Below are 27,719 nucleotides of genomic sequence, written 5' to 3'. Positions count from 1 at the left end.
TTCAGGACTTATCTGTGAAAGCTGCAGTGGGAGTGGGTCAGCTGCTCCAAGCCAGTTCTCTGGGTGTGGGATGAAATCTAAACTGATGGCTGGGCAGCAAACAGCAATGGTGAGGGTAGCTGCAGCAGGAATAGGGATCCAGAAAGCTTTGTCAAAACTCTGGAGGAGATGTAAACCCTTTCTCTGAAATACGCATACACATACACAGTCTTCTGATAGAGACGGGAAATCAGACATATTTTTTTGCTGTTTGCTGAAACTGAACTCTCTCAGAGCACAGAGCTATGTGGAAAAAATTTTAGCTCCAGTTCATAAAATCTTGCTCCTTGAATCTGGTGCTAAGGTCCAGTGGATGCCTGCATGCTTCATGGGGAGGGGAGCAGTATCCTGCAGAAATCTTAACCTTTATGCCTCTTGAAGGAGGAATTAATGTTTTTTTTTTTCTGAACACATCATATGCATGGGTAAATGCTAGAGATGAAATGATACCGTGTGGTGGTGTGGGAGAAAGTGTTTGGCACAGTGAATTCTGTCAGGGAACTAGTGATGAGTCGCAGTCAGACACCAAGAAATGATGGTCCACAAGCCACAAGTGCTTTTAATAGAACAACTGCCCACTTGTTTGATTAGATTTATTGTAGTTCTCTTCCACCACTGGGTATTGAAGGGTGAGCAGATACAGCTCAGTGAAAATAGTACAAAAGAAACCACCCCGCATCTTGAGAAATATTTAGCATCTTAATTAGATTCAGAATATAATACTGTTAGCAGTGCATAAATGACAGCTATTTTGTGTTTATCTACATATGGTTCCATTCTTTGAGTTTTATCCATTATTATTTAAATGAGTATTTTAAGTATCTTTTCTCCTAAAAAGCAGCCCCGACTTTTTTCTTCTAATTTGATTTCACAAGATATTGTCAAACATCTTGCCTGCAAGAGGATAAACAATGTACTCTATACTCCAGCAGTCGCGAAGGGAGAAGCAGGGAGAGGAATAGATGCCCCCAGATACACAGTGTTATGAGTCAGTACTCAGGAAACACGGGAAAAAAAAGTCTTCAATATTAAATGTTTTAGTGGGATTGTCTTTGCTGCCTCCTTTTAATTGTTTTACAAAGCTAGATTTCATGGCTCTTTCTGGAAACAGCAGAGCACAGCTGATGTTTAAAGCAATTTCTTTATTTCAGCATAATGCAGCCATTGCTGAGGTCATGGGGGCTGCAGAGGCTGTGCTCTGGCTGCAGTGGTAGTGAAGTGCACTAGTTTTGTTCTGAGCATGAGCCAATTCCATTCTGTCACATCCTGATATCCTCAAAATTTAGCTGTGCTACTGCTGTGCTGGAGGTACATAATATGACAAGTGAGATTTCCATTAGATTCCTGGCTGCATTAAAATCAATGCTAAAGCGAATGCACTGTTTCTACTATTTCTGAATAGCATTTCATTTCGACCTTGATGTGAAAGCAGAATACAGTAAGTTGCAAGTGGCAGAAACAAATTAGTTCAACATCTCAAATTTCAAACCTTGTCATCTCACAGAAACTTTTCTGGCAGCTGTTGTGTCAGATGGTAACCAGAGAGCAAAATAAAAAAAAAATCTCCGGAGTTTGTAATATGGAGGAAGGAGAGAGGGAGGGACATAAGACAGTGATGGCTCTTTTTTCCCCCCTGTTTTCTTGTCTACTGCAAACCACTGAAAGTCTCCTGAAAGAACAACTGCAAAGACAGGTGACACCTTTCCCAGACTAAGTGTGAACATAGAGGTCTCCTGTCTCCATTGTGGTGTTCCTAAGCTCCTGGCCCAGGTGCCAAATTGTAGCACCTTTGCAGAATACTGTTACAGCCAGCCAGCTTTGTAGTTCATTTAAGGACCCTCAAGTCCCTATTCCTGTGAGGCAGCACTGAATGCCTGGCAATGAATTCCAAGCTGGGCTCTTAGTGACACAGCCTGAATCTGTTTGTCCTGGAAAGTGTAAAACCTGTCCTTGGGTTATGGTGTGGCTCTTAGTCACTTGTCTGCATGTGGGAGCAAAAGCACCCTTAACTGTCAGCAAACTTTCACTGCTGGTTTTGAGGTGAGGGCTGGTCTTGCACCGTGGCTTGACATCTAGAGCATGTCAATCAGGATTTGCCAAGGTGATGTCTTGCCTGAGAAAGGATTTGTTCATTGAGGTTACCTTTGACTGAACAAGCTGGCCAGGCTGTGCCTACAAGGCCTTTTTAGCTCTTCTGGAACTGGGGATATGGACTAGATGCTCTGGGGGAAGGAAGGGTTTAAAGGTGCCTGTGCCTGCCAGTGTGTACGCACAGGATCCCCTGCCCAGGTATGCACTTCATACTGAGGTCACTCCACCTGCCCTGACTGCTGAAGCTGCTGCACAACCTTTTCCAGACAGCCCTGCTGCCAGCACTGTGGGGCTTTCTCACATGCTTGGTAAGAGGTTCCACAGCCCTAGTGCTCCAGGCACTCAAGACTTGGGGCACATCAGGCTGCTGAGGATGGAAGGCTGAACGTGCTGAGCCAGAGCTGTTACCCCCAGGTCTTCATTAGGTGGCCTTCAGCCAAACCTCACTAGGCAGCAGTGCGCTGGGGGCCTTGGCACAAGCTGTGTGGTTGGGTTTGGTGCTTCAAGTCACAGGTACTGTGCTTGGCCAGGACTGTGAGGTAGGGATGGGGACAGGAACAAAGGAGTATCTCACATTTTCTCCCTTTTTATGTCTCCATAAGGAGGACCAGCTGTTCTTTATGAGCTTTCCTTCCCCAATTCCCATGGCAGTGGTATCTCAGAGCACTGGGCACTATGTGTACCCAGCTCACTGGAGGCTGTTTCCCTTGGGGTTATGCTCATGTCTGTTGTAGGTGTGCAGTGGCAGAGGGCTCACAACACTTGCTATGAAACTGGTAACCCAAGAAAGCCCTTTGACTGCTGCTGGGGTGCTGTGGGGGCACAACAAGGGGAAGACCCTCATCTATGGGAGAAGGCAGGGCTGCAGCTGCACTCAGCTAATCAGTATAGCATGATGGTAGATATAGTTAAAGCTACTACCCTTTGCTGGAAATGGCTTGGCTCTATCCTGCAGGTCTGTGCCATGCTTATTAAATACTGTCATGATTTCATATTGTATTTTCTATTCTATATTAGGAGAGTTAAAAACCTGTGCATTGTTATACTTAAAATTTCATTGATGCTTGAGGGTTACTTTTTAAAAAAAACTTTGTCTACTTCAAGTGTGCATTTCCTTCATATTTAAGATAATACCTTATGCTTCAAGCTACGCAGCTGTGCAAATCCCAGCTGAATCAGAGCCACAATATGCTACCTCATTTTCTAGAGCAAAACTGATCCCAGATGATCCATCTCTTTAAAACTTGGGCAATTTATGCTCCAAATACTACTTATTAAAAAAAAGTCACAATGTAAATACAGAGTCTTGGTGCCTTTCCTTAAATACAACAAATGCCATCTCAGTTATATAAATTTATACAGGTTAAAAAACAATGAGTGTGTTCTCCTTATATGAACAAAAGCTCTTAAAAGTATTGCCTACATCGCACAAGCTTCTGGAAGGCTTTCTTGAAATCTTCATTAAAGATTGTGTAGATTAAAGGGTTAATAAGGGAATTTATATATCCCAGCCATGTTAGGAAATTAGACATGTCTTCTGAGATGTGACATCTTTCACATGTATTAACAACTACTTCTTTTACAAAAAAAGGGAGCCAGCACATCACAAATGCCCCCAAGATCAGACCCAGCGTAGTTGCTGCTTTTCGCTCTCTTGTGCTAGAGATTCTCTGTTTTTTCCAGGACTTCTCATGCTTAGATTCAGACCTGGGACTTCGTAAGGTGACGTTGATTTTATCAGAGTTCACCAGGGGATCTGATGTCTTCTCTGCTGTGCTGGGCATTGAAGCTGATTTGGTGCTTCTTTCACCTGCATCCAAAAGGACTTGTCCATTTACCCCCTCCTCCCTTACAATCCGGCTGACGCTTCTCCTGTGAAATGTCTTTGCTGCCTTGTATATCTTGTAATAAAGGATCAGAATCAAGGCCAGTGGGATGTAGAAGGCGCCAAATGTGGAGTAAATGGTGGAAACTATGTGGTCGTGCTTGATGATGCACTCGTCGTCCCTGCTGGCCGTCTGGTGCCGCCAAAACAAAGGTGGCATGGAGATAAAAATGGATATGATCCACACCACTGCTATCATGATGGCAGCATGCTTAGGTGTCCTTTTCCGTGCATATTCCACAGCATCTGTGATCGCTCTGTACCGGTCCAATGCAATGGCAGAGAGATGCAAGATGGAACATGTGCAGCATGTGATGTCCACGCTCAGCCAAATGTCACACACCACTTGCCCCATGATCCAGGTCTCCTTTACAATGTAGACAATGCTGAAGGGCATCACCAGGACTGCCACAAGGAAATCAGTCACTGCAAGAGAGCAGATTAGATAGTTGGCCGGGTGGTGGAGTTTTCTTGTCACAATTATTGCAGTCATCACAAGAGAATTGATGGCTGTTGTCATTAGTGCAAGCACAGACAGGGTAATGGAAATGAGAATCTTGGATGTCACCCATTTGAACGGTTCTGATGTACTGTTTTGTTCAGTTGAGTTTATTAAATCCATGTTCCCTTTTAAAGGTGATCTTTACCCGTAGCAGTTACCTGTTGGAAAAGTGAAAACATTCAGAAAGTGCATCTTTAACCTGCAAGAACTCTTGCAATTTTTTATCTTAAAATAAAAACTGTTGGCCCCCAAGCTTACAAGAACTTCTGACTTATCATTAGAAATTATTCTGACCCCAGATTTTCCTGGCTAGCACTATATGGGATGCTCTGCCTCCAGAATAAGGGCCTCCTCTTTCTTGGTGGTCATGCTGTTGGGAAGGGAATGTTTGTGTGGCAAGGGGGGAGGAGTGTGCTATGGTGCCTGAGAGGTCACAGCCCTTTATGGTGCTGCACAGAGAACCAGGTTCCTTAAGCAGGGCAGCAGCACCAGTAGAGTCAGCCCTCCAGCTAAAAATGCTTACTGTGAATGTTTTGTAGAGAAGTCTTGAAATTGGTTAAATGTGAACAATCTCATCCTAAAGTAGGCAGTCACACTGCTTTTAGGCTAGTACTGTTCACTCCCCAAGCAGTGTACCAACTGTTGGAAACATTAATCCAACAGACATAATGCTTATTTTCTCTACATAAACTATTTTTCCCTCATCAGTATGAGTCATTCCTTATGTATAGATAAGCATGGGCTTTCTAAACTGGGACATAGTTTCCGAGAGAAAACCAAAATGTGAAAGACTGCAGTACAACTAGAAGAAAAAATTGCATATTAAGTGTCATTTTTATAGCTTACTGTTCTGCAACTCTAAATGAAACAGCTAAATATATTTTAAACCTTCAAATGGTTGACTTATTGTCTAACTGAGATATTATACATAGGTTAGAGTCTTCAGAACATCTTTGTTTCCTCAAGTTTTGCTATTCTGTGATTGCTGCTAAAGAAAACTGCAAAATGCTTGGATATTTGTTCTGCTTACTCTCTCTATGGCAACAGCTTAATGCCTCTTATTGCTCTGCCAGAAGAAAAAAGCAGGGAAATACTGATGAAATAAATTCTTGATTATGTTCTGGGGATTAACACCCTACTTTCTTATCACAAAGAGTTTCTGAGCACTCTCCGGACTGCAGCTGAATCAGGTGCTTCCACCTTTTATTGTGAGTTATAACCTGGACTTAAAGAGGATCAGATTTCATCCTCTTGTGAGTTCTGCCCTGCAGCTCCTTGTGTGAGTAAGATCTACCTGATGAACCTGTAAGTGGGGATTTTGGAGGGTAGTGGGTGACTTGCATTTGTGTTACATTGGATGCCACATGTAGGGAAATACATGAAAAAAGTGTATAATTTTTCCTCAGAAGAAATGAGTCTCATTAACATAACTAAAACTTCTTGATATTATGCTGAAAAGTGGCTGAAAAGTAACATCATACACTCTTTATAATCTTAGACCTAGCTCACTAATTTGGTTTGATATTCTAATCTATTCTAATGCTTAATATGCTTTTGACCTACTAAAAAAAGTTTTTAGCACTGCTTGACCAACATTTCATTGTAGGGAAGCACAAGGAAAGGAAATGAATTTCATGTGGTGATATTTACAAATGCTGAGCAGATTCTTGTCCTGGATATGAGCTGATTGCAATGTTCCTTATTCTAAACTGGAAATACTCTTTACACTTGTAAAAATAGATCTTTTGTCATGTCAGTGTCACCATAAAACCTTCTGAATCCACAATAATTGGTAGTTTGCAGATATTTTTGTCTATAACAAGTTGCCTTCTAAAGAAAGAATAGGCAGATGTAGTATTATCTGGTGAATGTTCAACCTCTGCTAAATGAATCTTGGTTTTTAGCTTGTATAAACATGGGGGGAAAAGTTCACTGTGCAAAACTAAGACATCTGTTGATATCCAACAGTTGATCATACTTTAAAAGTTACTCATTATTGTTAATTACCTTATAAATTTCTAACTCTTTGGATATTAGTCCTTAATTGCAAGCAAGCGAAAAGCAATTTTGAGATAATGAAAGCTGATTAATAGCTTTTGAAGGATTATTCAGTTTGAGATTGTGGAGTAAGCAAAATAGTATGGGTAGGTTTGTAAACCTGCTACGTAGAAATAACTATGTTTCCCCAGTGCTGTTTCTTTATAAGAAGAAAGTGATGGAAAAGTCCTTACTTGCCAAGTGTGGTGATTATGCTCTTCTGTGTGGTTTTAAGATTATCAGCTGGTGTGCCCAGCTTTCATTCAGGCTGCTGGCATGACAATACAGTGGTATTGGAGACTCCCACACTGAGATTTCAGTGTATTACTGTGAGATAATTATGCTGGAGTCTCCTGTTCATAGGGCATAACCTGTTCTTTAATGGTACTCATCTGGACATAATAGGTAGAGTAAAAACACCCTCCTGCTCCTGTGTGGAGAGTTAAGAGTTTCTGCTGTTGCAGCAGCTGTCCAGGGTGGTCTCCACGGGCTGCTGTGTACACCAGAGTGTGGATCCCTCCAGGGGAGACAGCACAATGGTTACAAGATGCCTTTGAGGTTAAAGAGCCATTCAACGGGCTGTGCTGCTTAGGACTGCCAGTCGCAACATTTGGTGGCTTTCCTGTTCAGGTGGGATGGGGATCTTCTAACTGGCAGTAACAAATCAGAAACTTGTGTTGGAAACGTTCCTGCAACTTTATTAGGTGATCATTAACTAAAAAAATTATTTTATAAATATGTAGAGTTGAAGTGCCAGCAGTGTTTAAGGACTGTCTCTCTTTTTATCACATCCAAGATGAACTAATTCTGGATTTTCTCTTGCTAAGTTGATCTCATTTCAGTCAGTTACCATCACTGGCTTCTGTCCTCGGTAAGCAACTGACCCACGTTTAGGGGTGTGAAGGATAAACCTGTTGGGAGTGCACTGAATTAGGAGAGCTGGCTTCTGCCCCCTGGCTGTAGCCTTTCCTTGTCAATTTTGGAGCAAATCCATTACAGCGCTTCTGTTCATTCTCTGTAAAACAGCTGCAAGAGACCTCCCTGGTACTCTGCTTTGTGCATTTGTATTGCTTTCTCTTAGTAGCATGAATTATCTCTTGCATGCATTTAGTGCAGAGAAGGTCTAATTTCTGATCATGCCACAGGTGGGCATCTTGGCATAGCTACACGCTGTGCTTCCAGCTTGGACTTTGCTGTTATTCCTGTGAGTTCACTGAGCTCCTGCCCCATAGAGCAGGCACAGTCCCTCTGCCCTGTGGTGTGGTGTCTCTTTAGGCCACATACCTGACATAATGTTTCAAAATAAAGCATGGAAGACTTGAAGCTCTCTTCCCTTAGCAGTGAATTTACTTTCGTGAATGAAAACAAACTGCAGCCATGCTGACCTGGAGAGAAATCTGTATTTCAACAGTTACAGGATGGGTTTAGCAGTGACTCTTTTCAGCATGCAATTATTTTCAAAATAATTATTACAGTCCAGATGTTTTTAAGTCTGCTTTTGTGGAACTGGCAATTCAGTGTCCCTCTTGAAGGACTAAGCTGAATCTATCAGCTTATCACTGATAATGCAAATTCCCTGGGAGTTTTTCTTGATGTAGTTGGTAGTGTTCTGTTGTTATTATCTTTTCAGTATGCAGCTTTTATTGGAAAACTTTGGAAAAACTTGAAACTTCAATTGCATTATGTTGTCTGGAATTTCAGACTGGTGAAAAAGACATCTTTAATATTATTACTTATGGTTGCTGAACAAGAGCTCTGTGAATAAAGCAAGTTGCACCCAAGATAGTGTGTCTCTTACCTTGGATACATGCACATTATTATTTCTGAGGAATTTGCCACGTCTACAGATCCTTTTTCCTTCCCTTCCAGATATGGCATGCTAAAGTAACCAGAATATGAGTACTTCCTTGTCTGTAAAAGCACATGTATATCATTCTACTGATCTTGTTTAGAATGTTTGGGGAAAAATGTCTGTGCAGCCTTATCACAAAAGTAAACACCAAGGGCCCACTAGAGAAATTTAAGGAAAACAGATGTTATTGTTGCTCCTCACTTTTGTCTGATCATGTGTATGTGTTACTAAGCCCATAACCACTCATTTGTGTCTGAGATGTACATAACAGTAATAAGATTACTCCTGTTAAATAGCATTAGGCTGTCCTTCCATGTTTGTAAAACAGAACTACTCTACCTTTCAGTAAATCTGAAAAAAAATGTGAAATGCTGATAGCTGAAGAAATATGGCTGGGAATGCCCTTGGGAAGGACATCATCAGCCTGCTGTTTGGAATTCAAATTTAGGCTGAATTAGCTAGAAGTTTTTAATTTTTTTTTAATATTGCTGTAAACATTGGCAGTGGAAAAACTTGCTGATAGGGTTTAAGTACTGCTTTTGAATAGAAGTTTTCTGCCTGTACTTGGTGGGGTTGAGAGGTGGTGTTTGCTTGCTTTTTTACATAGGGGCTCATTAAACATAAGTTGTTTTCAGCTATCCTGTTTATATCACCTGTTTCTGTATAGGCTAACCAGATCCTCACTGAAGGTAAAACTAAAATAACCATGGAAGGATTAAGTAGGTACCAGCCTCGCTTGGGTCCTGAAACTTCTGAAGCTTTATAAGCTTGCAAAAATCCTTCCTGATGTGACTGTGTCTTTCAGATATTAACCATGTGATGTACTAATGACAATTAGCTAAGTAAGGATCCACCATATTAAATACGAGCGAAGGAAATATTACTCCTTTGGATTAAAATAATCTGTCTAAGAAGGATGAGCAGCTTGTACTTGGATCTGATAGGAGACATGTACTTTGAGCTTGAACCCTGGTATCCTAACAGATAAGGAAGGGCAGAGGGACACTTTTCACTTGATTCTTAGTGCCTTGTCCTTAAATTCTTTTCTACCAATAACTCCTGCTAAGGCTCCTAAAGCTACAGTGCATGCCCTGGGACAAGGCAGGGACAACTGTAAGGTTTGTAAGAGAAGTTACTTGCCAGCTGAAAGGCTGCTGCAGCAAACTTGCCTTTTCTGGAATGCAAAGTAGATGTCTGTCAGCAGACAGAAGTGTGAAGCAGAAATTACAAGGTTGCCAACTTTCCTTACCCAGTCTGCATTTCTGCTTGCTTAAACCCACCCCTCCTTTTTTCATCTTCTTTTTTTTTTTTCTCTATATCTGCAGTTTAACTAGGAGGTAGAGTTCTTAATCTGTCAACAAATATTTGTACATGCATGCCGAAGTAATGCTTTCAGTGGTACTGTCTCAATCCGTGGGACTGAGCACCTTCTGGACCTGAAATATATTGGTAGCTGGCGGAATATCTCAATAGCTCTTTGGGTTTTCTTGTAAGAGTCTCTATAAGCTGGAATAATTTATAATTTCCACTTGCAAGAGGTCACAATGGACCCATTTCTAGAGACAGAGAGCACAATTCTAACATGACAAATCAATTGAACTAATATAAACTAAAAATAATGTGAATTTTTGTCTCCCAAACACCCCTCAGGAGAAGCATAGGCAAACAAATAAGCTTTGCACCCTGTCCTGAGTAACAGCATAAGAGAAGAAGGAAACAAATCTAAGAGTCCTGGAGAATAGGTACCTCCAGGTCTCATCACAGGCACTCTGATTTCTTAGAGAATGGCAAAGACAAGACTATTTCTGTGTCTTGAATGTGAGGCACAGAAGTTGCATAGTGAACCTGTATTTGATGCTTTTCTTAGCTGTGTTCCAGTCTTAAAACTCCTTCTGTTGGCAAAATGATGTGCTGCAGTATGTTTTGTGTCAGGCACAACAGAGATTATGTTTGATTTAATTTTCTGGATATCTCTTTAAATTCTTTCACCCAACAGAAATAATCCCAAATGGTTAAAATGACTAAATCTGTTAGATTTAGCTCTGAAAGTCGCCACCCTGTATGTCTGCTCTGTCATGTTATTGCTCCTGGAACAAAATCAACAGGAGGCAGGTAATGCTTCCACTGAAGCAGCTGAAATGCCAAGTCTGAAGGCTTTTTCTGGCTGCCAGGGAAGGTGAGCTTGTCCTCTGCCACTGGATGCTGAAAAGAGAGATGCAAGCACCAACTTTGTCAGGACGAGAATGAAGAAAATACTCTCTGGCAAATGGGCAGAGTGAAGCACTGAAATAGCTCTGTTCTCATCTCCCCAGTGTAATTAACTCACCTTCATGTTTCCTACTGTATAAACTGCAGTGTGCTGGCTGTGACTCCTCTGACACATCTCCCTCCAGGAGGCTTTGGTCCTTGCTTCTTTCCTTCTCGAGTGTTACCAAATGCTCTGTGTTCTCCAGTCTGCAAAATATCAGACTCTTCAAGCCCAAACATAACAACCCCACAGAACAGGGATTCCTGGCCTCTGTCACAGGGGAGAGCAGCTCCTTTCCTCTGGGACCTGGACAGGCTGAATTGATGGGCTGAGACCAGTGGGATAAGGTTCAAGAAGACCAAGTGCTGAGTCCTGCACTTTGGCCACAACCACCTCATGCAGTGATACAGGCTGGGAGCAGAGCAGCTGGAAAGTGGCCCAGTGGAAAAGGACCTGGAGGTGCTGGTTGACAGTGACTTAACATGAGCCAGTGTGTGCCCAGGTGGACAAGAAGACCAGTGGCATCCTGGTCTGAGTCAGGAATAGTGTGTCCAGCAGGACCAGGGAAGAAACTGTCCCTCTGTACTTGGCACTGCTGAGGCCACATCTCAAATCATCTGTCTAGGTTAGGGTCCCTCAATTCAGTAAGAGCACTGAGGTGCTGGAGTGTGTTCAGAGAAGGGAAGGGACCTGGAGAAGAGTCTGGAGTGCACGTCCTGTGAGGAGCAGCTGAGGGAGCTGGAGTTGTTTAGCCTGGAGAAAAGGAGACTCAGAAGTGACCTTATTGCTCTCTACAACTCTCTGAAAGGAGAGCGTAGCCAGGTGGGAGATGATCTCTTCTTCCTGGTAACAAGTAATAGGACAAGAGGACACAGTACTTAGCTATGCCAAGGGGGGGGTTAGGTTGGACATTAGGAAGAATTTCTTCACAGAAGGGATGATTAGATACTGGAAGGGGCTGCACAGGGAGGTGGTGGAGCCACAGTCCCTCGAGTTGTTTAAGGTACTACTGGACATGACACTCAGTGCCATGGTCTGGTTGCCATGGTGGTGCTTGGTCATAGTTTAGACTTGATTAACTCAGGGGTCTTTTCCAACCTAATTGATTCTGTGATTTCAAAGCTGTCACTGCAGTTCCTGGAGAGGTACCACTTGATCTGACTTTAAACAGCCAGGTAACAGTGAGCAGAGTCCTCAACCAAATCTGCTTGGGAAGCAGAGTTGCTGCACAGGAGGGGTTAGTCTGTGATGCATTCCTCAATGCTTTTGTCATCTCTACTCACATCTGTTGGACAGCAGGGTTGTCACATGCTGTCTGTCAAGCCTGCCTGGAGGATACCTCCCCTGCTTACTGTCACCATAGCTGTAGCAACCACTCCATTTTCTTACATAGAAAAATAATGTTCAGAGAGTAATCTTGCATTCCTTGCTGCTTCTAGTGCTGATGTTAAGGGTTTAGTTTTCTGTCTCATTTTGGAAAATTGGTTACTTGCCTCTGTTTGCTCTTTATTTCATATTCCTCTGCCATCTGTTTTAATCTAGCTGAGGGGAAGAGGAAGGAGGCAAGCCAGCTTCTCAGCCAGCCCTCTGGGAGGCTGGAAGGAGGAGCGGTAAGAACAACACGGTCCACAGGATGACAGGTCTGCTTATACAAAACAGCAGGCATGCCTCCTATACTCAGATTCAGTTGTTGTGTGGCCAGAGAGGGAATATATTATGATTTGATCATTCTGCCTGGAGAAAGGAAAAATTTCATTCCCCTCTTCATAGTTTCTGAGGAGATAGCACTGATTTGTTTCTATAATGGATTAGATGAAGGGGTTCAGTTTCCTGTCTAATCTGAGGCTGGTCTGAATCCCTAGTCCAGACCTCTCTGGATAATTGTGGCCTGGATAGTTGCCTCTTGTATTGTATATGTTGTGGAAGAGCCCCAGATGACCAGGTTCTGGACAACAGAGCCCATGGGAGCTGCTTCCTGACACCTCTTCTGCTGCTATTCAGAGCTGTTTTAAAAAAAAAAAAATCTGTGAGAAATGAAGTAAGTATTTTCTCGGCACCCCATAGACCTGCATGAGCTGTACACTGAGCAAAACGGAACCTTCATGATGGCAAGTGTTCTATATAGACAGACAAAATCCCTGTAACTATGTTGTCAGTACCCTGTCTTAGAGGCACAGGTTCCCTTGAATGGGTGGTCAGGGTCTGAACTTGAACCCTCCATATCACAAGTGGGCCACTCATTTCCTATCCCCACTTTTGGCATCTATCCTTTATTTAGTTTGGATCTAGCAGCCTGAAATGTTCCATTCAATCAAAAATTTTCTGTATTAGGAAAAGGTGTTTAAAATTTTAACTTTAGTTCTGTTGAAGGAAAAAGCAAGGTTTTTGTTTGTTTTTATTTGGATTGGCAATGAATCAAGGAAGTGACTATTCCCCATCTGTGCATATAATTTGTACAATAGTTTCATACAATGCAGGAATGACTTGCTTTCATGATTATCAATTAAATTTGTGTAGGGCATTGAAAATGCAGAATGGTTTTGCTTGTGTTTCAAAACACTACCTTTTCAGCTAAGGACTTGGAACCAAAGAGCAGTGGTGGTTGAGAAGCAGCTTTACTTCCTTTTGAACAGCCACAAAATGCAGCTTGTTTCTCCCACTTCCCCCACATCCTTATGCTTTGATGTCATGTGTTCTTTGCCAGCCCTCTGCAAACACACACACATGCAGCTGTAAGTCACAAACCTTTCACTGACACACCCACCTCTGAAACTCTTACAAGGAGATCAACTTCAGTAACAAAACAAATCAATGTTTTCAAATATGTACCTGGAAAAGATCTCTGTTTCAATCAACAATATAAGAAAACATAATTTTCAAACTATCACCCAGTCCAACAATTTTTTTGTTGTGTGCTTACCAGGACAGATTTGAGGGAGAATTGGTCTCAGAAGAGCTTGTTGGAAGAGGAGTGAAGGTGATGTGTCACTGTTCCTCCTCTGCAGCAGAGGTTCTGTGTGACACAAAAGCAGTACAAGTCTGTGCTTGATCACTTACAATTTGGAGAGATGGCAAAACTCACACAAATCTTCAATCTTATGTCTGCCTGGTTTTTGGAGACTGATGCTTTTTAGAGCAGTATTTATCTTAGTGCAAACTTCCCAATGTCTTCCTCTATGTTCTTTTCATTGTGTCATTTGTCTTTATTCTCATCCTCACCTCATCATCATGTAGACTGAAGGTCTTTGCCCTGATCTTATTATCTGTATGCAATGGGATAACCCTACCAGATGGTAAAGTGTATTGGGTTTGCACTAAACAGCAGTTTTCTTTATCAGGATTAACTGGGACAATTCATGCTGTTTCCTCTGAGTAATGTGCATACAGCCCTGGCCAAGAAGTACTTTAAGCAAAACAAACAAAACAGTCTTTAAAATTGGTGGTTTTGGAAGTGGGATGAACATTAAGAGTATCAACCTTTTAGAGGAACTAGAACTCAAAAAGTTGTTGTGTGTTTTTATTGTTTGTTTATTTTTGTTTGTTTGTTTTTTCCCATCCCCTCAGGAAAGACAGAGAGAAAAGGATCTGCACACTGCCAGAAAAGCATAAAGAATTTGTGGAAAGCTTTCTCAAAGTGATACATCAATGGGAGAGGATTTTGTTGTGGATGAATGTTTGTTTTGTTCTTTCAGACAACACTTTTCTTTTTGAGGGTGCCAGGCTGCCTTGCCTTGATGACTTCCACCAGTGGACAATGGTGGCTCTAGGGAGAGAGCCAGAAAAGGGTGTGAGGAGGGGAAGGGTAAGGATGAGTGCAAGGTCCTGTAGTTTGCCTGGCTGGCAAGAGGACCTGGGCTCAGAGGGCTGTCACCACTGCAGAAAGTGGGGAATGACACCACAGACCCTGTCCAGTCTGAAATGCTGGTAAACTGTGGACTCTCAGGGTTTCTACTGTGGGTCCAGAAGAATTTTTTTGTACTAAGGCTGATTTATTCACCCCTTTAGGTTGAGGGCTATCTTCCTAAAATTCAGATACTGTGCCTTCAAATATAGGTCTATACTAAACATCACATGATTTTTGCTATACTCTGCATGGAGTGTCACAGTGCTGGTAATAAACTATGTAGAGCTATTCCTGTATGTGCTTTCTCTTGCACGGAGGCAGAGCATTAATGTGGGCAGGTAACTGCTCAGACTTCCCACGAGAACCACAGGATCGCTAGGAAGTCCTTATTTGTTTCTTTCATATGCTTTACCAATGGTATGGAGTCTGTGTTATTGTGTTTGTTTGATTGATTTTTATTAGTTTTAGGAATTTAAATCCCAGCATTTACAAAACTGAATATTTTAGCCAAAAGAGTTACGTTCACTCAGCAAATTGGCTTAAGTGCTAGTGGCAAAATCCCCATTTTGTTCCAGGCCTGTATAAACCATCTGCATCTTGAGATCTTGGATGTAGCTATGCTGGCAAAACTTCTCTAGTGCAGATTGGGATTTAGCTTTCCTCCTTTTCAGTTTCAAACTATTTTGTAGCTCTTATCATGTCTTTGGTTTCTTACTGCATTGCAACATGACTCCCTTTAGAAGTACCAATATGTCCCAGGACAGATTCATGAAATCAAATGTGCTGTGAGGAGAGCTGTGGAGACATCAGGTGGAAGAGTTCTGGGGAGAACTTGAGGGAGTGGAATGTCTGGGAAGGAGGGATGTTGGAGTACCCCCTGTGATGCATCTGCATGTGTCTGTATCTGCACTGCTGCTGAATCATGTCGAAATTGTACAATTATAGCCATTTCTTTGAAGAATCAGATGCACCAATTAGCACATCCATGTGCTGTGGTGGAAGTCAGTGTATGGGATTTCTGGGTTTTCTGGCATGTTTCCTTGGATCAGTGTTGTCTGCTGTGGTGAGGAGGAGAGGGAGTGAACTGGAGCAGCTGCCACCAGCACAGACCAATAGCTGCTCTGGAAATTACTTGTGCGCAACACAGACAGGGAGCTCAGCAAAACCTCTCAAGGTCTCAGGGATCTCATTTTGGCAGAGAATGACTGTCTCTGTGGTCAGCTGGCATCACAGCCTGATGAATAATTCCTGGAAACGTTTAGCCCTGAGTATATTTTAGGGGTACAAAAATTTAAAGAACGCTCGTAGCAGCAGAATAGTGTAAAAAATGTCCAAACAAGGATTTATCTTCCTTAGGAAGCTTCCTGGACCAGCCAGGTCTCCTGTTGCAGATGCTGTGATTACTAAATCAGGTCTTAAGCTCTCTAATGCTTTGTGAACTCATTTTCATTCCTGATAGGAAAATAACAGACTGTCACACACAGCTTTTTTCCTTTGCATAATTCTGATGTAGTTGTGACACTTGACATACAGCACAGATGACTGTGAATGGCTTCTTAAAATTTAAATAGATGATTCAGAATTAATTATGAAAAACAACCTTATTGTTGTCCCAGGAATTCAGTACAAAGAGTCATTGTCTAAAAAGATTATCCAGTGTCAGTTGATCCCCCAAACTTCTCATTGATAAAACAGCTAAAGGATCTTGAATGATAAGCCTAAGAAACTATTTCCAAACAAAATGTCAAAAATTTTTACTGTTGCTGATTTTTTTTCTCCCTTTGAGAATCTATCGATGTTGGCTTACTAAGATCTTTTAAAATATAACTTTCTGATTACAAAAGCCTTGAGGACTGTAGAGAAGTCTAGGTACAACTTTATCCTAGGGATCCTTGTAGGCAGCATTTCAGCTCTCCATTTCCTGAGTAAGAAAATTGTATGCAGTTTCAAAAGGAAATTGAGCAAAGCTAGTTTTTTTAGATTTATATTATAATAGTAACATAGATGAAGTAATTCTAGCAGCTGATTTCTCCTCAAGTTGTGTGCTGAGAAAATGAGATTTGTTTTTTTATATGATAAGAATGTTTCTTTGGTAATTTTGTTACATACTTGCAATACATTTCAGTATATTTCATAATGACTGCTTTAAAAAAGCTGTTTGACAGTACTTGAGCATGACAACATATAATATCAATTTGGCGGTGAAGAGAAGCATTAAACAGGCTGTGTCTAATTTCCCAAATCTGCAGAAGACACTTCAGTACTCTGAACTGATTTGGAGAGTTCAGAAAACCCCCAGTGTATTCTCAGCCCTTGGAGGCTTTCTATGGCCCTGGTAGCTTGAGAGAGATAGGGATTATAAGAGGCGCTTTCACATAATAACCTGGTAAAAAGTAAGAGTAAAGGACAGAGGCAAATGGTTAAAGTTAACCATTGAGACCACAGTCTGGAAGACACCTGGAAAAAAACAGGGTGAGCCAATGCTTCTGTATGATCTACCTTGCTTGTTATGCATGGGAACAACATTATGCTTAGCACTGTTGGAGATGCTGAATTCTTTTCCCTGGATTGCTTACAGCCCAACTGTTACATTAGGAAGCTGGAGGATTTCCCTGCACACTATAGTAGGAGAAGCTATTTTTCTACCAGGAGAGACTGAAGTTACAATTTGGTCTTTTCCAAAGCTGTCTCCTAAAATGCCTTTTCAATTTTAACTTTCGAAGATGCTGAAATTTATGGAAAAAGGTTTTAACACTTTAACATCAATACAGTGTTGACAGGTAATGAGAACTATAGTATAGGGTCTCATGTATCCCCCTGTGTGGGTCCATATGCACGTATCACATTGTATTTTCCTCCATCATTTCTATATTTTCTACTTTAAGATGTCATTATTGAAAACTACATTTCCTTAGTGTTCAAAATGCATCTTTGCTCTTTGAAGCTGAAGACTGTTTAGTGTTAACTCTTCTGGAAAGGAGTAATGAACAGATTCAGGCAAGTCTCTACATCTGTATAATCCCTTGGGTTTTTTCTCATTTCAATTTTTCCCATTTTTAGCCACTAAATGATGTCATTATATTCTGTGATTTTTTTTTTAGCTCTTTGTTTCTTGATTCACAATATTTAGGATGTAACTAGGTCATATATATCAAACAACCCTTCCCTCACAGTCCCACGACTTGGAGGCTTTCTCAAAAAGATACAGGTAGTTATTGCCATACATTGAGGCTGCTCTCATCAGTTGACTTGAGCACCTACAGCTTCATCTAACACTAGCAAGCCTGAAGAGAAACAGGCCAGAACACCAGCTGGTCACACCAGCTGTTGAAACAGATAAAATGAATGTGGTTGCCAATAGCTGAAGATATTAAATATATTATCTTTACTTGAAAGCTCTATCTGTTTATACATTTTTAACTCTAGGATTTGGAGTTGAAAAGTTTCAACACCATCGGTTGCAGTTTCTGGATCTGCTGTTACTTGACTTCAACTGCAACATTATTATCCTTTCTGATAACTTAAATGCATTGTTTCAGTACCCAGGAGCAATCTCAATATTTTTCACTTGCATGGAATTTATTCCAGTTGCTTTGCTCTCGCTGCTTCTGATAAGGCTGCCTAATGAAAAAAGCAGAAATCATTAGGAGCTTATTTAGACTATGCAGCAAAATTTATCCTGAAATCTTAGAAACTGTTTTGTGGGAAATAACATTGTATTAATATTGCACTTATACTTTTTCTTTTGATTACTCCAATATGACCTGGCTTGATCATAATATTAACTGTCAATATTCTCAATTCACTAGAAACTATGGAGTACTGCATAGAAGAAAACCACAAAAACAACCATTTATTTATCAACTAATCTAAATCCAAATTCAAATTGTAATTAAACAGAAATTAAACCAAAACCCTATAACAAACAGCATAGAAGCTTTCAGAAAACTTGTGAATTGAAGTAGTGCTGAAGGAGGGGGAGAAAAAATGTTCAAGTACATTGAAGTCCTCACTTCCCTGTTATTTTCAGCTAGTAATGAAAAAAACACTTCAGGCCTTAAAATACCATGAAGGTTTCTCATTTCTCAGTTTGAGATAAGATATAATGTGGAAGGTAAGTACAGAAGAACACTGAAGAAAGAAGCAAAACAAAACCAACCATGAAGAAAAAAACCACCCAAACAAAAACCAGCAAAAAAATCACCACAAAAAACCAAGCCCCCCAAATAAAATTTGACTAGTACTTATAATCACCAAATGTGGTACAGGATAATTAAATTAACCTTTTGTTTTGATGAAAAGCATGGCTGTAAGATGTTTTCCATCTGTATTTAATGAGATCAGTAGGTTTATGCTCCTTATTACATTGAAATGGATAAAGATTTTAATTTAGATAAATGTGTACCTGACATGGTCTGTTGTTCTTTTTTTGACATTTTGTTTTTGGTTTTTTGTTGTTGTTGTTTTTTTTTAAATATAACTGCTGCTTTTATGTTGGCTTGAGATTTCTGTGATAATTAAGAGATGATTACTTTTAGTAAGAGTGCTGAAGTTGGATGGCAAGAAGGAATCACATGCTTTGTGTGGATGTTGCCTTTAGAGTAACATGCAGCAAGAGCAATGGAGCTGATGTTCACTGGGAAATACTGGCCAAAAGCAACTGCCTCTGCCCAGTGCAGAGAACTTGGTTGCTCTTTTTGCTGGTTTGCCTCTGCCCGATTTAGAGAACTGTGTCAAAGTGTGACTCTTCAGATAAATCTGTTTCAACTCTAGAGATTGTTGTTTAGTTAGTTTTGGCACAAATATCAACTAACTCTCTTTTGGGAAGGTCCCTGTTGGATGCCAGAGAAGGGCAACACAAATCAAGCGAGTGTGCTGGCACCTTCACACCTCTCTGAACTGACCTCTCTCTGCTGCACCAGGGCACCACTTGGCCACCTTGGCATTCCCCCTGCATGCCCAGAATCCCACACACACCCTGTGGTATCCAGCAGCTGGTGCCAAGCAGGGTGATGGAGTCCCTTCAGTTTCTTTGTGACTGCTAGGAAATCAATTTTCATGAGGTACTGGGAGATCTTGAGTGAAGGAATGACTTAAATGTCTCTATAAGTAAAATGGACATTCCAGTATGTGTACTTCATAAATATATTGAAAACTGTCAGCTCCGTGGACAGTCCTGGAATTGAAGGGTTGAAATAAGGTGTAAAATGCACATAGGCTAGAAAGTATCTAGTTCAAATAGTCTTGTTACATCTTCCAATTGTAACCAGCCCACAGTGTGGGCCAGTTTAATGACAGACATCTAGTGTCATCAAAGGTTGCCATGGTGCAGAATGGCAGTAGCGACCCCCAGAAAGTTGTGCTGCAGAACAACTTGGAAATAACAATGCTCAGTACTTTTGTATGTTAGCACGGCCAAATGCTTGCACATTGCTCGAGGTAACCTTTTTAAAGACAAGTGATTATTAGGAGATTTGCTCTCTGAAACTAACTTGCAGAGAGTAGCTGAAACGTCAGGGAGCTGCTATTAGCAGTGCTGTGTTTGTGGACACAGCAGGTCCTTCTTTCTTCTTTTCTCATCCCCTCCTGTTTGGATAATGAAATGAAACGATAAGGAGGTCTGTTCGTCAGACATATCTGATGCTTTGAACACAAGGCAATTAATTATCAATCCTTTTCCCCCAGAAATTTCCTTACAGCTAGAAAAATGGATGTACTCCAGCCGGGGCCCCTGGCCCTGTACCGCTGACAGTATCATACATGTTTTTCCGTGTCTGACTGAACACTTGCCTGATCAAGGTCTAGGGTCTTGTCCTAGTTCAGTAGGAAGGACCAGTTAACTCTGTGTGGGGGTGATCAAAGCTGTGTATTCTACCCCCTCTATTCATTCCCCAAGGACAATGGACCATTAGCAGCAGCTGCCCAGGGAGCCATTATAACCTTCACACCCAGCCTGAGGGGGGGGCAGAGCTGCTAATGGGCCATCAACAGTTCAGCAAAACCCCCTGGCTCCCAGAGTTAATCACCCATTGTGTGAGTCCCCACCCAGGGGGAGGAACTGGGTGCTCCCTGAGGGTACATAAGTGGTGGGTAAGAAGACCTCGGGGACTTCTCGTTGGATCCAGAGGAGCGGCAGGACCTCGACAGGAGGAGATCACCGCTCTCAATCAGACTACAGCCTTCGCCTGCACCAACAGGTTTTTCACTTCCTTTTGCTCTGGACTTGGGGGAACCACATGGGTCTCAGCACAAGGGCAAACTCCCTTGGGTTTGTGCCCCAGGACACTGAGTTATACTGCTGGGTTTTTGTGAGTTGAAGGCAATTTCCCTTTGTGTCAGTGTATTTATTGTAATATTATTTGTAAATTTTAGCTCTGACTTATAATCTCTCTCGTGGTGAGTTCATTTCCCCTGCTGATTCGCCTTTAAACCAGCACAGGTCTGTAAGCCATAGTAGGCTTTAAGATAAGAACTGCTTGATTGTTACTTAATAAAGCATTTTTGTTCATCTTAATGTAATTAAAAAACTCTTTTGTGGTAGTTGTTACAGAATATCCAGAAAGAGGGTATTGACCAGTCTTCAAATCACAAGAAGCTGGTGCCTGGTGGCTCTTCTTTTACTCACATGCAAGAGCAGAGAAGAGGTACTTGGGACCTTTTATTCAACTGCTGTGAGTGCTTTGCTGTTTCTGTGTGGGTGAGAAGTATGCCTGAGAAGGGACCAGAGCTGTGGCATTGCGCTAACAAAAGTCTGCAGTACAATTGTTGAGAAGAGAGGTCTGTTTAGGAAAGTGGTTACAGGAAAGTCTTTAATTTGTTTGACTCTATGGTATGACAAAGTTATTTTCCAGTCTGAAACTGAAGGAAGTATTTGGATTTTTGACTGGAACTATATGTGCCACTTTCATCTTGCAAGAACAATAATAACAGCAGTTATTTCTTCAGGCATCCTTATCTGCACATGTTGGCTGCATTGCAGGTTGCTAAGAAAAATGGCATTATAGATTGCAATGGCTTTATGTGGGAATAGGTCTTTTTAATATTCTCAGTGTGCCATAGATGATGACCACTGCACTTGCACTTTAAAAGCAGTTATGTAAAACCAGCCTAAGGTGTGCCCATAGGAAAGGCAATTGACTTTGAAAGGTTTTCATAAGCTGTGTTATTAAGTATTTATCTGTGTGGTCTCAGAGCAGGTGGTCTAAAAAGTAACCACCTTTAAGAATGTCACAAATGTTGCTTGAGAGAGCACTATTTGGATCATTTATCTATCAAAACCAAGAGACTGATGAGCACAGGAACTTTCTTCTGACTATAGTAAAAATGTCAGCCTGAGTAATTCTTGCTGTTTCAAGCCTTTGTTTTTAATTTAAGAGTCTACTGCCATTTGATCGGAACGTTAAAGGCACGTTCAGATCCTGTGTCCTGTTCAATCAGGATATTTTTATTCCTATGTGTCTCCTAATGTACAGGTTCTAGAGAATTAACACTTCAGTTGGTGAGGAATCCACATGCTGCCTTCTGGCCCCAGTTCTGTATGGTTTGAAATTAGCTTTTATTTGGCATAGTCACATACAAGGCAATTGTTTGAAAAGTCAGTGACCAAGACAGTCTGTATTTATTAGCTTTAGCCACAAGGCATAGCTTCAACTACTTTCTTGTCCTAAAGCTCTGTTTATGACCAGAGAAAAGCTCATAAAAATCTCCTATTCTCTATGAAACAGGATGAAGAATTTCATGTAGCAATTTCTTGAGAAAGCTTTTCAACATCTGGGTGACTTCTTGCATATCTTTAAAAAGCACTTAATCTTGCTTAAATATTTAAATCAAATGAGTCTCAATCTTAGGAAATAAGTTATTCTTAAGTATCTAAAATTGTAGTGATTGAAAAGAATTCAGAATAGTTTTATATTATTTCCCTTATTCTAGTATATTGCAAACAGTGTGTGAGGGACTATATTTATCTGTTCAATTGCATTTTAACTTCTTCAGCTTAAAGATGCCTCTTCTTTTTTAGGCTCTACTGCAATTTTCCTACCAGTACATATGGAGTTAATGAAATAAACCTTCTCTAGAAAGGTGATGGAGTCCTTCCACTACATAAAATTATAATAGTAATAATGAATGGCAATCGAAAGCTCACATATATAGAACCTTAATTATCCAATTCTTATGTGTTTGGACATCTGGATTGGCAACAATGCATGACAAACTGTTTGGGTTTCTTTTAATTAACCATTCAGATGTTTGATAATATTAGTAATGGAATGTCTGTGATTAAGGAGAGAAGTTGAATATTTCCTGGTGCCCCATTTTCTTCCTCATAAACTGGAAACACAAACAGTAGTGAAATTAAAGACAAGTTTTGCCTTTTGCTTTAGCTGCAAAGCAATGTAAAAAATGATGACTTAATGCCCCAGGAGTAGTAGAATAAGTACTTTACTTTTGCTGTAGAGGCAAAAGTGTCTTGAGGACAGGTCAAGTTCAGACCTCTATTGCATACAGCTTGTAGAATATCCTTCTGTACAATTTGACCAAATGCTCCCATTTGGCTGTCTTTCCCAATCCATGCCAATTGGCAGCAGCCAGAGTTGGTTGCATTTCCCCTGCCAATCTCTGTACAGCCTGCAAGAAGGCTGAGCAATGAGCACTGACCATTAGTTCTGCAGCAGACAACCCAGCAGCAAATCATTCCTGCTGCATTTCCTGGGTAAGAGACTCGCTGTTCAGGTCCAGTGCTTCTGATCTATAAGGTAGGAATCCAGACTAAGTGCTCAGAAAGGTTACAGATGACTTTGTTAGCTCTTGCTTGAACTTATCAAAGACTGCTTTTGATGGAGAAAGTACAGTGTGGGCCTTTTGAGTGTAAGAGGGAATACTGAAAATGCTAGGGGACTTGTTAAGCCTGGAGAACTGTGTGGATCCATAATAAGCATCTAGGATGCTAAAAAGCTAGTTGAGACAAGGAATTTACCATTACAGATGGCATGATTTCACTCAGGTATGGAACTGTAGACGAATTTGTGAAGGTGCAAGCAAGAGTTCGGGTGCAATTACTTTGTTTTCTGGGCATCTGTTCAGGCAGTTAGAATTATGCCTGCTCTCCTAAAGCACTACTGCTTGGGAGCCTTGTTCAGAGTGAGTTGAAATCAAATGCTGAACCTGTTAACTGATCCATCACCATCATCCTTGCCAAAGGTGCCTCTTCCCAGGAAATGCCATCTGACTATAAGTGCCTTAAACTTCTAAGACTGTGGATTCAGACAGGACAAATCAAAATGTTCATCATGACTTGTATAAGGCTGCAGTAATTTTCTTACTTGCTAGTGGACAAGGCACCAAAGTATAAATAACTTAGACAGTTTAGCTGGTCAGCAGTCATAAATGTCTCTTCATGCAAAGCCAGTGGAAAAATTATTTGACTAAGTAGTCTTTGATGTGTTTCAGGATAGTGAGACTAAAGGAAGTCCTTGAGTTTTATTGTAGGATGACGATCTCTTACATAAAAAGATGCAGCTCAAGGATATATCCATGAAGAATAATTTTTGCAGTATTTCTCTCCAAGTCTTATTTTCTCTAGTAAGAAAATTATTTTTCCAGAAACCAGAGTGTGGCTGAAAAGAACTGTGCTTCAAAGAGCCACACTCTCCTCCCTTTCAAGTTAACTTTGTGCTTAACTTGAAAGTTGATCTCTTCCGTTTCGGGTGGCTGAAGTGTAACACATTTGTTTTCAGTGCTGTTGGCAAGAGGTATTGTTTGAAAGCAGTGGGACCAGAAGAGAGCTTTTCTGCCAAGGATGGCAGATGACCCAATACCAGATGAGGCATCACCAGTGTTGTTCAGGGGCAGATTATCCTTTCCACCTGCTTGCGTATGGGCCGTGAAGGGATCTGACATTATCCTTAGTGCACTTGGCACCTCAGGAAGCAAACTATGCGCATGAAGTTCAGGAAGAAGAGTTGGAGCAATCTGTGTAGTTGGTAGGCTGTCTTAAAACACATTTAATATTGTCATAATTCTCTCTTATGCTGAGCTTTACCTCCAAGCTTTACACTCAATAAGCTTGTCTTTCTTAGCAGAAGGTAGATGAAGGATTAAAAGTAACTGAAAGAGTTGGTTTTTTTTTCTGTTGGAGAAAGCTATCCCTAGATCTAAGCTTCTGATAGTGAAGAAAGGTCTACAGTTAATGTTTATTGTTACACAGTGGTACCTTTCTCAAGTGTTATGGACAAAATAAAACCCAACTGGGTCTGTCTTTGCACTAATCACACTAAATGCAACGAACTTGGGAACTGGGAAAGCCAGCTAGTTCCCAAAACAATCTCTCCACGTTCTCTCTGGGAAACTGTCATTTAAAAGCTGGAGAGACATGGCCCTAGAAGCCACCCATATGATAAATTCCAAAGGGGCAAGCTTCAGCTGGCACCTTGTCTCCTTGTGTGTACTGGTCAAAAGGATGAAACATAATCACTCAGGGGGTGGATGGGAGTGACAGCTGCCTTGTGCACCTCTAGCATGGCTGGAGGTGGTGTTTGTCTTCCCCTTGTCTCTTCAACTGTAAATTATGATTTGAAAGCCCCATGGGGAAGCTCTAAGAAGCTGTGCTCACAGGAAGGCCTTCTGCTGTGTTCAAAATTAAAAAAGTACCACGCTGGAGTAGTAGAGAGCAAGCTGGAAGTAAATTAAGACAAATCAATTAGCTACTAGTGCTGTTCAGAGAGTGTTTTGGATTGAAATAGGCACCTAAGAGCATGAAGTATTCTGTCAAATTACTGAACATAAGGGTGAAAAATGAAGGAAGTCCATTTTAGTACACATGTTCAGCCACATTAATTAGACCAAACTAATGATTCCCTTCTTCTGGGAAATGTTGAGTCTGTACTCTCAAAAGAGGAGCAGCTCTTCAGAGTGGAAACTCTCTAGCATGTTATTGTGTACAGGTTCCCTTGATGACTGTGTAACCTGTGTGTCGTGCTCTGCGTTGGGAGCACTGGGGGAAAAAGTAACATTTTAAAACACAAATTGTGGAATTTAATCGACTTAATGCAGTCATCTAACCCTTCATTGTCACCCTATATAGGGAAGCAGCCATCTCTAGGGCGCAGCTATTCTCATCCTGGTGCATCTGTTTCAGCTGAGTCAGATGAATTATGCCTGGAGGTGCTTATTCTCCCCACTGATTATAAAGGGAGCCTTGGAGGACTAACTCAGATATAGAAGCTTGCAGTGCATGCCTGGAGCTAAAGGAAGTGAATCCTGACCAAGATATCACTAATAGAAAATTGACTGATAGATTTACAAGCAGAACACTTGTCATGTCCATAGTGGTGTTGCACAGTGGGACAGAAGGCTGTAGAAGTGCATGGAAGCCATAGGAATGTGAGACCTGCAATGGTTCATCAATGAAGATGCCCCAACAGAGCAGGGCATGCTTATGGTAATGTTAATGTTGAGGTCACTTCTCCTGGGCAATTTCTCATAGGGGTTCACCAGCTGTCTTTGCATCCTTGTAAAAGGGAACTCAGTGGAGAAGCAATAGGGAACAGGAATAGGAATAGTTTAATTTGATTTCAGCCTGTGTCACTCTTTGCTTATAAGGTAGATGCTTTCCTGTAATACTTTTGACATTAAAATTTTTCTTTTCCTTCTGTCTTCTAGTTGGAAAATATTATGGTGACACTTGGATTTTATCATATTGGTGGCAATCAGTTTCTCATAAATGAGACTACAGAATTATCAGATGCGAGGTAATGGCCCGACTTATGGAACTGAAGAACTTTTAGTGAGTCTACAACAATATAAAATCTCAAAGAACCGATACATTTTTAAAACATACCATAGACATTGGATGTGTCAAGGGCCTGTGTCTTAACACAGTTAAAAGCTGGCTATTTTCCTGCATTAAACTATAGAAGCATTTCTAACTTCAAGGTCACGGAATGGCAAGCAGCTAAATATATATATTTTTTAAACCCATGTGTCTCACTAAGTACAATGAATTGTGAGTGCCATCTCATCTTGTGCAAAGAACAGTAAGTCTTAGAAGGCAGAAGGTTTAAAGATTGGTAGCTTAATTAGAAAGTGCCCTAATGAAAAGTCTCAGCATTTTAATAAATTTCCTCCAGGATGAATGAAGTTTCTCTCAAAGGATATTGCAGTAGATGTGTGAGTATTTGGGATAACTAGGCAGAACTTGGAATTTGAAGGCAGAAAACTTTAACTGTGAAGTGTTTGCTTGTAGTCTTGAAGTGTTTGTGTGTAAACACTGTATGTGTATATAACATTGAAGAACGTTATATAAACACACACATACGTCTACGCACAAAAAATGCCCCCACCAAACCAAAACAAACACCCCAAAAGAAAGGAATAGGTGTCTTTCCGAGTAGCACTGAGTGGGAGCGGAGGAGGGGCAGAGAGTGGTAGCAGGAGAAATTTTAGGGGTTTGTGAGGAAACAACACATCCTGAAAGAAACATCTGGAGCTAAAGATGGAACCCCTCCTGCCAGGTCTGGGCAAGCTGCAAAAAACAATCACCCTTTGATACCTTCTGCATTGTTCGTAGGACTCCTGAGAGTTTAGTGCATGCCATGAGCCCTTGACAAGGCAAAAGCTGGCAGAGATGGAGGGGAGTGATGAATCTCCTCCCAGCAGCTGTTCTGTGGCCCTCTTGGACACTGTGGCTCAATGTTCTAGCTCATGTATTCCAGCCTGCCCTGGGCTAGGTGAGGTGCAGAGAGGAGACACCTGCTCCTTCTGCACTGCTGCCAGCACTCCCCTGCCCACACTCCCCAGGAGTGTTTCTGGTTAGAAAGGTCTAACAAGGCAGGTTCAGAGCCACCCTCACCTTGTGGGTTTTGGTTAACTCACTCTTCCCACATTGATGCTATTGGGAGTCATTTCCAGTAACTCTCACATCCTTCCTCCTAAGTGATTCACAAAACTTGGAAAAGCTCCTTTGGGTCATTATTTTAAAATGGCAATTCTGAGTGATGCTGCCATGGGAAGCTGGTACACAGTGTCTTTCACTCTCTTTATGACCTAGCTGATCTAATGTGCTGGTGCTTGCAATGGGCTTCAAGGGAATTTGCTGCTTAATCTGTATTTGAAGTCATGTTTGTTCTTAAGCACTTTTTGTAGTTGAACAATTATAGAAAGCTACTTTTGGTAATGTATGCTGCTACACTGGCTTCCTGGTCATTTCATATCAGTTAAGACTAA

General features: G+C 41.2%; 1 protein-coding gene across 3 annotated transcripts in view; it reads right to left on the bottom strand.

Annotated features, from left to right (window-relative positions):
• Positions 1-610: 610 nt before the first annotated feature.
• The window catches only part of HTR1F (5-hydroxytryptamine receptor 1F), a 108,186-nt gene continuing 81,077 nt past the window's right edge, over positions 611-27,719 (bottom strand). For 2 of the 3 annotated variants that reach the window (XM_071563576.1, XM_071563584.1), the window contains one exon: positions 611-4,675. In XM_071563576.1, the coding sequence (XP_071419677.1) occupies positions 3,537-4,637 (1,101 nt within the window). In that variant the 5' untranslated portion in view covers positions 4,638-4,675 and the 3' untranslated portion in view covers positions 611-3,536. Of the gene's footprint in view, positions 4,676-10,732; positions 10,861-13,574; positions 13,668-27,719 lie in introns of all 3 variants that reach the window. The other variant, XM_071563567.1, reaches the window with a different exon arrangement.

Source organism: Pithys albifrons, chromosome 1, assembly GCF_047495875.1.
Source record: "Pithys albifrons albifrons isolate INPA30051 chromosome 1, PitAlb_v1, whole genome shotgun sequence".
Classification (NCBI taxonomy): Eukaryota; Metazoa; Chordata; class Aves; order Passeriformes; family Thamnophilidae; genus Pithys; species Pithys albifrons.
The sequence above is the reverse complement of the archived record's forward strand: the minus strand, read 5'-3'. Positions and strand labels throughout refer to the sequence as shown.